The 11705-nt window shown below is 48.0% G+C and overlaps 1 protein-coding gene across 2 annotated transcripts in view; it reads left to right on the top strand.

The window, feature by feature from the left end:
* The first annotated feature begins 10440 nt into the window (after positions 1-10440).
* Positions 10441-11705, top strand: part of TCF7L1 (transcription factor 7 like 1) — a 150712-nt gene continuing 149447 nt past the window's right edge. For both annotated transcript variants that reach the window (XM_027623678.2, XM_027623677.2), the window contains exons 1-3: positions 10441-10683; positions 10767-10830; positions 11048-11175. In XM_027623678.2, the coding sequence (XP_027479479.1) occupies positions 10441-10683; positions 10767-10830; positions 11048-11175 (435 nt within the window). The remainder of the gene's footprint in view (positions 10684-10766; positions 10831-11047; positions 11176-11705) is intronic.

The following is an 11705-nucleotide window of genomic DNA, read 5'->3' as shown; positions in this document are numbered from 1 at the left end:
TTTTGAAGAAAGGTGGCTGGCCAGCCTGCGGAGGTGAGTCAGGTGGTCGCCATCTTCTTGAAGAGTTTCACCTCCTCATCTAGGAAGCGGTTCTCTAAGAAGTGGAGGTCTGCGTGGGCAGAAGCTGGGGCTTGCAGAAGCCAAAGGGCCTGCTTCGGGTTTTTCTCCAGGGGCATGGTGTTTTCTGTGTCCAGGGCTTTGCCCCACTCATCTTGGGTCTGAAGGAGGGCCGCCCCTCCAGAGAAACATCATGCTCAAAATAGGAGCCCAGGAGAGCTAAGTGGAGGCCAGCTGATGCAGATTAACCAAGTGGTTGACAATGGCCTCCATGTCGGTGGAATAATTCTGAATTATGCAAATTATTATGAGTTACTCAAATTTGGGAGCTCAGATCCATTGGCAGTTAAGTGTAGCTAAGCACAAAAAAATGGTGTTAGCTGGTCTGGGAGGAAGGCGGTGGATGAGGCGAAGGTCTTGAGGTTGGGAATGGAGAAGATATTGAAGTGTTCCAAGGTAGGAAGAAAGGGATTCCCGGGGTATGTTCCATCCAAACACTGTTGAAGCAAAAGACCCATATGTCGACTGCCAGGTAAGCTGCTAAACAGAGATCTTTTTCTCTCTTCTTTTCCAATTATTATATTTCTTATCTAAAATGCTTTCTCTTATGTGTGTATTGGCTAATACTTCCAAAATCCTGTTAAATCATATTGGAGGTAGTAGCACTATTCCTGACCTCAATATTTCTTTTTTTAAATTTCTTTTTTATTTTTTTTTCTGACCTCAATATTTCTATATTAAGTAAGATAAGATGCCAGCTGTTGGGTAGCTAAATATATAAAATCAGGTTTGATTTATGCCCAGTGCCTTTTTATATTATCTTGTAGGTCTTCCTGAAAGCAAACAAAAGATTATGTGCAGATAGTTTTTTGGGGAAGGCGATCTCAGGGAACAAGAGTGAGGAATAAGAAAGAGAAACAGGGGGCACCTGGGTGACTCAGTCAGTTAAGCATCTGCCTTCAGCTCAGGTCATGATCCCGGGGTCCTGGGATCGAGCCCCACATAGGGCTCCTAACTCAGTAGGGAGCCTGCTTCTCCTTCTCCCTCTGCTGGCTTGTGCCCTCTCTCTCTGTCAAATAAATAAATAAAATCTTTTTAAAAAAAGATTATTATTTTTAAGTAATCTCTATACCCAATGTGGGGCTTGAACTTATAACCCCAAGATCAAGAGTTGTATGCTCTGCTGAAATTGTGGACATATTTTAAATTCAGCACACCATCATAATATAGTCCCAATAGATCTGGACTGTCTGAAGAACATCACTTTGGTCCACTATGACAATGTAACATGTTAATTGGACCGTGTGAGGAAGAAATGGCAAGTCAGTGGACTGCTGATACAGTACTGTCTCGCTCAGGAGTAACCCTGAAAAAATATCTGGGGGAGATCCTTCCAAAGGTGAGAGCTTTGGATGATATATCTAGTCATCTACTCTGTGTAGAAAGAGAAGTGACCAAAGGTAAAAAATATACACAGAGTTGAAGACAGTGTCAAATGGCTTGCTTGATCAGGGACCTGAAAAGAAATTGGGGACAAGGTCTTAGAAAGAAGTGAGTAGATCAGTAGTCGGCAAACTTTTATTTATTTATTTATTTATTTATTTATTTATTTATTTATTTGAGAGAGAAACAGCATGAGAGGGGAGAGGGTCAGGGGAGAGGCAGGCTCCCTGCTGAGCCAGGAGCCCGATGCGGGGCTCCATCCCAGGACTCCGGGATCATGACCTGAGCCGAAGGCAGTCACTTAACCCAACTGAGCCACCCAGGCACCCTGCAAACTTTTGATGTCAAGGATCAGAGCAACTGTTTTATTTTATTTATTTATGTTTTTAAAGATTTTATTTATTCATCTGACAGAGAGATACACAGCGAGAGAGGGAACACAAGTGGGGGGAGTGGAGAGGGAGAAGCAGGCTTCCTGACGAGCAGGGAGCCCGATGCGGGGCTCCATCCCAGGACCCTGGGGTCATGACCTGAGCTGAAGGCAGATGCCCAACTATCTGAGCCACCCAGGTGCCCCCAGAGCAACTGTTTTAGACTTACAGGCCACATCCTTGCTGCTGCAACTACTCAACTCTGCTGTTAGGTAAAAGGAGCTGTCAACAACAGTATGTAAATAAATGATCATGGCTTTGTTCCCATAAAACTTTATTTACAAACAGGTACTGGGTGGATTTGGTTGGTGGGCTTGAAGTTTGCCAGCACCTCCTATGGATGAACCTAAGGAAGTGGGCAAAAAGTGTGAATATTTTTGTATTGCATTTCAATGACCACAAAAGAGCCTCCCCCGACAGAAGAGCCCCCAGACAACCAAACAGACAAATGACTCAGGCAGGTTGATGTCAGCCAACCTCTATTATCACCTACCCCAGGGCTGACACAGTTGGCTCCGGAATGGAATGGTCATCGTGACAGGTTTGGAGACTGGGAATGGGCCCCAAAGCTGGAGCTCCCACCCACCAAGGCTGATCTAGCTACCAGTGCTATGCAATGCCCAGCCCGCCAGCAACAGAGGCCAATGCTTGGTCCCCGATACAGTGCCGTTGCTCAAGGAAACCAAATAGCCACTTGGTGCCAAGTTGATTATTGGGCCCCTCTGAAAGCTGCTGCTTCCTCTAGACTGGAGGTAATACATGTTGTGGATATAGTCTTGCTTGCTTTTCTGCCTGCAGTGCCTTGGGGAACACCCTAACTGAGGACTTACGGAATGATCTGCCAGTAGGGAATTAATTCTGCATCACTTCTGGCCCAAGAAACCCAATTTACAGCAAGGAAGATGTGGCAATGACCACATGATAAGGAGATCTACTGATCTTATCACATACCCCATTCACTCAAAAGCTTCTGGACTAATAAAGTGATGGAATAGCCTTTTGAAAGTGTGGCTGAGGTACTAATTTAGAGACGATACTCAATAAGAATGAGACATCATCCTCCAGGATGCAGTATATACCTTAAGTCAATGACCATTAAATGGTAGAGTGTCCAAACAGACAAACTACACGAGTTAAGAAGCCAAGGAATATAAGTAGGAGGGGCTCCACTTCCATCACTTCCCACTGACCCACTTGGGAAATTTGAGCTTCCTATCCTCTCAGTTTTAAGTTCTGGATCTCCTGGTTCCCAGAGGAGAATGCTTCCTCTAGGGGACAGAGTAAAACTTCCCTAAAGCTACTGCCCAGTCACTTTGGGTTTCTTGTGACAAGAGACTAGCAAGAAAGGGAAGAAATAACCATATTGGCATCGGTAATTAATTGACTGTGATCATCAGGAGATAGGATTGCTCTTAATCCAGGTAGGAAAGAATGCATTTTGCACCCAAGTGATTCACTGAAAAAAATCTCTTGCTACTCCTTGCTCAGTATTTATGGTAAATGGACAAAGGAAGCAGCGGCAGTCTAAGAAAAGTATGGTGACAATGGGCTGAGACCACTCCAGTACTGAGGGTCTAGGCTATCCATCAGATAAGCCATCAAGATTGAAGGAGAGAGAAATATGAAACTCTAGCCTGGAATGTGTAAAAGGGAGGGAGATTGTGATGTGAGATGAGATGAAGCAGTGAGGGCTGTAGTTTATCCTGCTACCCTTTCTCAAAGCTACACTTTCAAAACGTCTATGAGAGTGAACAGGCTATAGAAAGGAAGCAGATCCAAATGGTGCAAGGGATAGTAGTGGACGCTGTGGTGTGCCACATAGAATTCCCCTTTAGGACTGAGATACTCATTTCCTCAGGCACCAGGAGTATTGGCTGCCAATGGCTCACCACTGAATCTTTCCCTAAAAATTGTTCTGGGCAAAGGAGAATTGGCTTGCCCAAGAGTATGGCCACCCTCTGGTGGCAGCCCATATCCAATGACTAATCAGTGTAAGAGAACAAAGGTCTGGCCCCTTGCCTCCAACTTGGGGCAAATCTAAAAGAATATTCCAGCTCTAGAGCTCTCTGTGGGATTGACTGTGTCCTCTGTTGCAACTGCTTTGCAGTTCAACTTTTCCATCAAACTTAACCCTGCCTTACTCCCTCACTTGCAGATGTTATTCCTTGAGATCATTCCCCAATAAACCTGCACACAAATCTCCTTATCAGATTGTGTCTGCTTTTCTAGCTCTCATTTTCCCACTCTTACTTACAGCTGCGATACAGGGTATATGACCTAGACTTTGACAAACAGACACATTCACCTTGGACTTTGAATCAGGGGTTATTAGTGCAAAGAAGCGGGCGCCTGGGTGGCTCAGTCATTTAACTGTCTGCCTTTGGCTTCAGTCATGATCCCAGGGTCCTGGGTTGGAGCCCTGCATCAGGCTCCCTGCTCAGTGGAGAACCTGCTTCTCCCTCTCTGTCTGCTGCTCCCCCTGCTTGTGCTCTCTCTCTCTCTGTCAAATAAATAAATGAAATCTTAAAAAAAAATACTAATGCAAAGAAGCAGATCATGGCCCATGCTTTTTGGTGCACTGGTGGTTGTAGCCTGGTGGAGCTCCCGTGGGGAACAGGGCAGGAGTGTAGCAGCACCAGCCACTGTATAGAGCCAGCAATGTGTGAGGTGGGAACTGGTGTGTGATGCCAGCAATGGCAAATGGGTCTTGCCCACATCAATTCTGCAACATGCTTTTGCATCCTTTTAGCTTTCACTATGTTTTCAACATTTTGTGAATAGTCCATTTTCTTTTTTCTTTTTTAAATATTTTATTTATTTATTAGGGAGAGAGAAAGAGCGAGAGTGAGCCCAAGCAGGGGGAACGGCAGGTAGAGTGAGAAGCAGGCTCCCCGCTGAGCAGGGAGCCTGATGTGGGACTTGATCCTAGGACCCTGGGATCATGACCTGAGCCAAAGGCAGACACCCAACCAACTGAGCCACACAGGCGTCCCTGAATTGTCCATTTTGTATAATAAAGCACAAATTTTTTTCAATGTATACATTTTTATGAACCTAATACATGTATATACACATATGTACACACACACACACACACACACACACGCAAAATGTAGGAGGTAAAAAGTCCCCTATTAGCTTATCTCCAGAAAATAGCACTGCTTATTGCTTGGTAGGTATTGCTTCAGATTTTTTGTGGGACCAATATTCCTTTCATAATTTGGAAAACTAAAAATAAATACTATTTAAAAACCCAAAAGATGGGGCACCTGGCTGGCTTAGTTGGTAGAGCATGTGACCCTTGATCTCAGGGTCATGAGTTCAAGCCCCATGTTGGGCATGGAGCCTCCTTTAAAAGAATAAATAAAAGAAAACCCAAAAGATGACAAGAATTGGGATTGGAAAGTTTATGCCAGAATTTGGCTAATCATAGGGCTCTGGCAGCAAAAATTAACTCCCTTTATCAAAACCAGATATGCCCCACTTCGAGATACTGGAATACTTTTTTCTTTTTTTTTAAGATTTCATTTTGGGGGTGCCTGGGTGCCACAGTCAGATAACCTTCCGACTCTTGGTTTCAGCTCAGGTCATGAGATCAAGTCCCACATTGGGCTCTGCACTCAGCATGGAGTTTTCTTGAGACACTCTCCCTCTCCCTCTCTCCCTCCCTGCTGCTCTCTCTCTCTCTCTCAAAAATAAATAAATTAAAAAAAAAAAGATTTTAAGTAATCTCTATACCAATGAGGGACTCAAACTCACAACCCTGAGATCAAGAGTGGCTCGCTTCACCGACTGAGCCAGCCAGGTGCCCCAACTGGAATACTTTTGAAGCTATATTAGAGGAAAGTAGTAGAGTGCTACCTCCTCTTTCAAAAAGAAAATAAAGCATATGTAATTTTGCCGAGAACAGTAACACAAAATGATCAGAAGTTGGAAAGTCCATAGTAAACTGAGAAAGGAAAGTGAACTTGCTAGAGGAAAACACAGAGGCATAAAACTTATGCTGATAAATTGTCATCTCCCCTCTACCTCATCTTTCGTATTTCCCTAACTGGAAATGAGGCCAAAAGTGTCCTTGACAGCTGATTTGGCTGTATAATCAGGAGCAGCTAGAGCAACCCATGGCTCTGTTTCCCTGTTTCATAGATGAGGAAACCAAGGCTTCAGGATATGAACTTGACCTTTCCAGAGTCACACAGGAATTATTGGAACCCTAATGCAAACCAAAATCCTCATGACTTTGGATTCTGCATGGTTCTTCATCTTAAGAACAGCAGGGAAGATGAGTTTCTTGCACAATTTTATTTTTTTACATCCAAAGAATGCTTAATAATCATTTATTGGGATGATTCAGTGGGATTTTTATACATGGGAAAATTCTTAGAATTCATGGAATGAGTAGGCTGTGTCCTCTTGCTCAAATCTTAACTCATCCATAAAATGATTTAACTCCATATTTACAAAAAGACTGAATGACATGGCTGGGAAAATTCATTATGAACCACAGCAGATACATCATGAACAGACTGTAGCAATGTGAACAGAGCTCCAAACATATACTTCTATATTAAGCTGGTGTTACATGCCAGGCAACTTTTGGACCACCTGGAAGGAATATTCATTCCTTCAGAAAGAGTAAACCAAAAAATACAATCTGGGAAAAAATTTCTTCAGGTAATGAATGCTTTGTAAAAGGAATCCAAGAACAGAAGTAAATATTTTCTGCGAAGTACTTGCTGGTGAATATTATAATGAATACTACAGGCTATAAACACCTGGTTCTTTCCACAAGCTTTGTGAATTTGTTTGAGTGATATACATGGCACTTGAAACACTTCATCTCTACTTTGTAGTGCAGAGGGTAGTGGTCTAGAGCCATGAGAACACCACCTATAATCTTTGCTGCAAGTACTCTGACATTATGGCTTGAAAGCAGAGTCATAGGCAGTGCCTAACTTAGTATGACTATGTTCCATTAAAACTTTATTTATCAACACTGAAATTTGAATTTGATATAATTTTCATGTCACAAACTATTATCCTTCTTTGATTTATTTGGGGAACCATTAAAAAAATGTAAAAAACATTCTTAGCTTACAGGCCCTATGGAAACAGGAGGCTAGTTTGCCTGCTCTAGACAGTTGCTTTTTGTTTGGCCTCTATCTATGCCTGATGTTGCAAATCACCAAATGCTCTGAGGGGATACAATAGTGGTAAATATAAACTTCAGTGAACTTCCCTTCTCTTTGGTATCTTGACTCCTTAAGTCCTGGCTGATTTCACTGACTCTGATGTCTTCCCATCAACTGGGTTTTATTGTTGTTGTTTTATTTTAGTATTTCACCCAGCATTTATAGTGGTTCTTGATGGAAAAGTCAGTCTGACATTAATATTCCATTAGAACGGAAAGCAGAAGTCTATATGCTTTTTTTTTTTTTTTTTTTTAAGTAGGCTCAATGCCTACTTAAAGCTCAGGGCTTCAACTCAGGGCCCTGAGATCAAGAGATGGACACTTAACCCACTGAGCCACCCAGGTCTCCCAGAAGTCTATATACATTAATTTTAATCTGTTATTTTCACTATCATGAGCCTCTTTCCACATTGACAAACATATTTTCACAACGTCATAGCATTCTATCTGATGAATGCATCGTGATTTTATTTAACAATTCCCTATCTGGGGACAATGAGATTGTTTCCAGCTTTTCACTGTGATGAACACACTTGTACAGGTTTACTTGTGTGCCTGGTTATTTTCTTGATATAAGATCCTAGAAGTGTATAGATGAGTCAAAGGTGTACACATTTAAAGGTTTTTCATAGCTATTGCCAAATGTCCTTTCAGAAACGTTACACACAGCCATGCCCAGCAACTGTTTCCCGGCAGAGGGGCCTGTGCTGGGTGTAATTGTTTTCTGCCTTTGCCAATCTGATAGATGAAAAATGGTATCTCTGTGCTGTTTCAGTTTGCATTTCTTCGAGGGCGAGAGGTGTGGCTGGCTGATAATGGCTTCCTCCCAAAGATATGTCCATGTACTAATCCCTGGAACCTGTGGATATTACCTTATAAGGAAAAGGGGTCTTTGCAGATGTGATTAAGTTAAGGAACTTGAGTGGGGAGATTATCCAAGATTATCTGGGTGAGCCCTAAATGACATCACAAGTGTCCTTCTTTATAAGAAGGAAGCAGAGAGAGATTGGACAGAGGAGGAGGCCGTATGACCAGAGGCAGAAAGTGCAGTGATGAGATTTCACAGATCAGAGTCAGAGGCAGCCACCAGTAGCTGGAAGACACAAGGAATACTCTCCCTACAGCCTCAGGAGGGAATTTGGCCCTGCCAATACCTTGATTTTGATTTAGTGAAAGTCATTTTGGACTTCCGGCCTCCCCAACAGTGAGAGAGTGCATTGCCAGTGTTTTAAGCCACCAAGTTTGTGATAATTTGTTATAGCAACCATGGGAAACTAATACAATAGGGTTTTCATATGTTTATGGACCACATGAAAAACTTTCTTTTAGAAACTTATAAAAATGAAATATCACACGATAATATGAATAGTATAATTCTATTTATGTGTAAGTAAATCTGAACGTTTGTATATGTGTTTACATGTGCCTGGGAAAATGTCTGGAAGGATACACCCAACCAGTAACAGTGCCTCCTTGGAGTGAGGTGTGGCAAGCAGCGCAGGAGGGACTTTTACCTTGTACTCAAGATACTATTCGAGATCCATGGATATTGTTTGAAAAAGGTTTGAGACTGTATTCATGTATTAATTGTGTAAAAAGAGATAAGGCATCTTTGGTTGTGATAAATGGTAAAATATGTAGAAAGCAGAACAAAACAGGCTCTCTCCTCTGACCTATTCCTTTTCTCAAATGTATTTATTGATAGCTTGGTGTGTATCTTCGCAGACTTTTCTATGCAGAAACAAATATATATAATAATATAAATATATGTATATTTAATTTTAAAAAAAACAAATGAAAGGGAGGGCCGTAATACTGTTAATGTTTCTCCAAAATCATTCTAGGATCCATATGTGCGGGGGGGCCTCATTCTGTTGAGCTGGTTGCTGCACAGAGGCTCACTGTGAGACCCAGAACCCCTCTTCCCAACTTCCCTGCTGCTTTGAACTTCCTTGTATCTGTGACTTTGTCCATGTGTGGGGGAATCGCTGTAGAAAACTCCCCTGCCAGTTGCGTTGAAAATAGTTTTAGGTATTCCCATACTGCCTTTCAGTCTGCTTTTAAAACGGATGGTCTCGCCAACACTTCCCCACTGTGGATGGCACGAGATCCACTTTTTTAAACTTTCCCAAACTGGTTGGAGAGGGATGCTATCTTAATGTAACTCTAAGAGGCATTTCTTTCAGCAGGAGGCCGGTTGGGTTATTTTTTACATGCTCCTTGGCTTCCGAGGTAGCTTTGTGAACGGCTTCAGAGGTCACAGGCACACAATTTTCCTTCGCAACGAACCCAATCCGAATCCTTTCTGAAACCAGGACTGTGAGTTATTCGTTGACGGACCTGGTCCGCAACTATGAAAGGTGATCTTTGGGGATTTCAGCGGCGGGTGACTTTAGACACCTGAACAAGGTCAAAAACCTGGGCTAGGGAGGGGGCGCGTTGGAATCCCACAGGAAGGAGGAGCGGAAGGCCGCCCGGCATATTCCGGGGTGCCATAAATTTGCCCGATCCTCTGTCCTACGCATCCGGCGAGGGCCAGCAGGCTGTTGGGATCCCGCGCTCCGAGGAACTCCAGGCAGCGAGTGTCCGCGACGGGTCTGTGTGTCCGAAGCTTTCCCGCAGGGGGCAGTGCCGCCCGCCAGCGCGCCGCTGCGGTGGGAGGGGGTGTGGAAGCGGTGCGGAGTTCTGGGGGTTCTTTGGAAGAAAGTTAGGGGATGCCTAGCGGTGGGGGCAGTGGGCCGGAGGGTGCAGCTGGGCCGCCCGGGGTGCGGAGCGAGGTGCAGGGGAAGGGGTCAGGGCTGGGGGGGGTGACGAGGGCGGTAAGCGCGGCGGGGAGGCGCAGCCCCCGGAAGGTGTGAGTGAGCGGTGTGCGAGTGTGAATGCGAGTGAGTGTGTGCGCGCTGGAGCTCTCCGGGTTCCGCGAGGCGCGCGGGTGTCAGCTTGCAGCCGGGGCTCCTCCCTCCGGCCCCCCTGCCCAGACCGGCGATCCCTCCTTCCTCCGCCGCTCGCCCCTCCCCGGCGGGCCAGGCGCTGGGACGCCCCGGCGGAGCAGGCGGCGGCGGCGAGTTGGGGAGCCCTGGGCTGGGCGCTGCCGGAGGGGCCCGAGCCGAGCCGCCCCCGCCCCGGCCCGGCCGCGCCGGCCCGCTTCCCGCGGGGCCACGCCCTGTCAAACTTTGTTGCTGCGGCCGCCGCGGCGGCGAGCCGAGCGGGCCGGCGAGCGGGAGGGAGAGAGGGAGGGGCGGGCGCCGGGCCGGGCCGGGCCGGGCGCGGGCGGCGAGGGGCTCCGAGAGCGGCGGCCCCGGCCCGCGCGGCCCCACCATGCCCCAGCTCGGCGGCGGCGGCGGCGGGGGAGGCGGCGGCGGCGGTGGCGGCTCGGGCGCCGGGGCGGCCGGCGGAGGGGACGACCTCGGGGCGAACGACGAGCTGATCCCCTTCCAAGACGAGGGGGGCGAGGAGCAGGAGCCGAGCAGCGACAGTGCCTCCGCGCAGCGGGACCTGGACGAGGTCAAGTCGTCCCTGGTCAACGAGTCGGAGAACCAGAGCAGCAGCTCGGACTCGGAGGTAAGGAGGCTCCCGCGGCCGACCCCGGGGGACCCCAGCCCCGCGCCCGCTCACCCGCTCTCGCCTTTGTGTCTCCTCCGCAGGCGGAGAGGCGCCCGCAGCCCGCCCGGGACGCCTTCCAGAAGCCGCGGGACTATTTCGCCGAAGGTACGTGCGGGTCGGGGCAGCCCCCAGTCCCGGGCCCCGTTGCGCCCAGCGCCTCAGCTCAGGCCGCCCACGGTTCCCCTGGCCCCGTGGCCGTGCCCCTGCTCTCCGTCCTCCGCGGCCACAGCAGTCCTGGAGCGCGGTCCTCGCCCCGGGTCTCCTGCCGCCGCGCTGTCCCGGGGGCCCGGGCCTCACACCCCCGCCTCGGTCTTGCCCGCAGTGAGAAGGCCCCAGGACGGCGCGTTCTTTAAGGGCCCCCCGTATCCTGGGTACCCGTTCCTGATGATCCCAGACTTGAGCAGTCCGTACCTCTCCAACGGACCCTTGTCTCCCGGAGGAGCGCGCACGGTGAGTGCCTGTCGGGCCGCGCCCGGGCGGGTGGGAGGCCGGGCCGGCGGGATGCGACACCGGCTCGGCGATGGGGTGGGGGATGGGGCCGTCCCGGGAGGATCCTGGGCAGAACATGTTTGCGGAGTTGAACTATTCTGTGGCGGCCGAGCGTTAGGCTGCGCTGGGCAGTGTCTGGATGAAAGTAAAGTTCCTTTACGTTTTCCCCTTCTGTTGGGGAGAGGCTTTGGGGTCCACTTCTGGGGGTGTTCCCTGGCCTCCAAAATTCTTTGCTGGCAGTAAAGGAAAACTTGGATTTGTGCCGGCTTTTTTTGGCTGGGGGGGGGGGTTTGGTTCTCGCTTTCCTTCCTGGAGATCCGTCAGCTTTCCCTGGCAGTTAGGCAATGGGCCGGGGGAGCTGGGTTGGCGACGCTGCCCCCGACTTCAATTTCACTGAGCGGCTGCGAGTTGGTTCCTAAGAAACCCGGTATTCGTGGCGGATTATTCACCGCCCCCCCCCCCCGCCCCCCCGCCAAGCCCTCGAGCAGGGG

Source organism: Zalophus californianus, chromosome 8 (assembly GCF_009762305.2).
Source record: "Zalophus californianus isolate mZalCal1 chromosome 8, mZalCal1.pri.v2, whole genome shotgun sequence".
Classification (NCBI taxonomy): domain Eukaryota; kingdom Metazoa; phylum Chordata; class Mammalia; order Carnivora; family Otariidae; genus Zalophus; species Zalophus californianus.
Note: the sequence above shows the minus strand (reverse complement) of the source record. Positions and strands in the feature narration are given on the sequence as shown.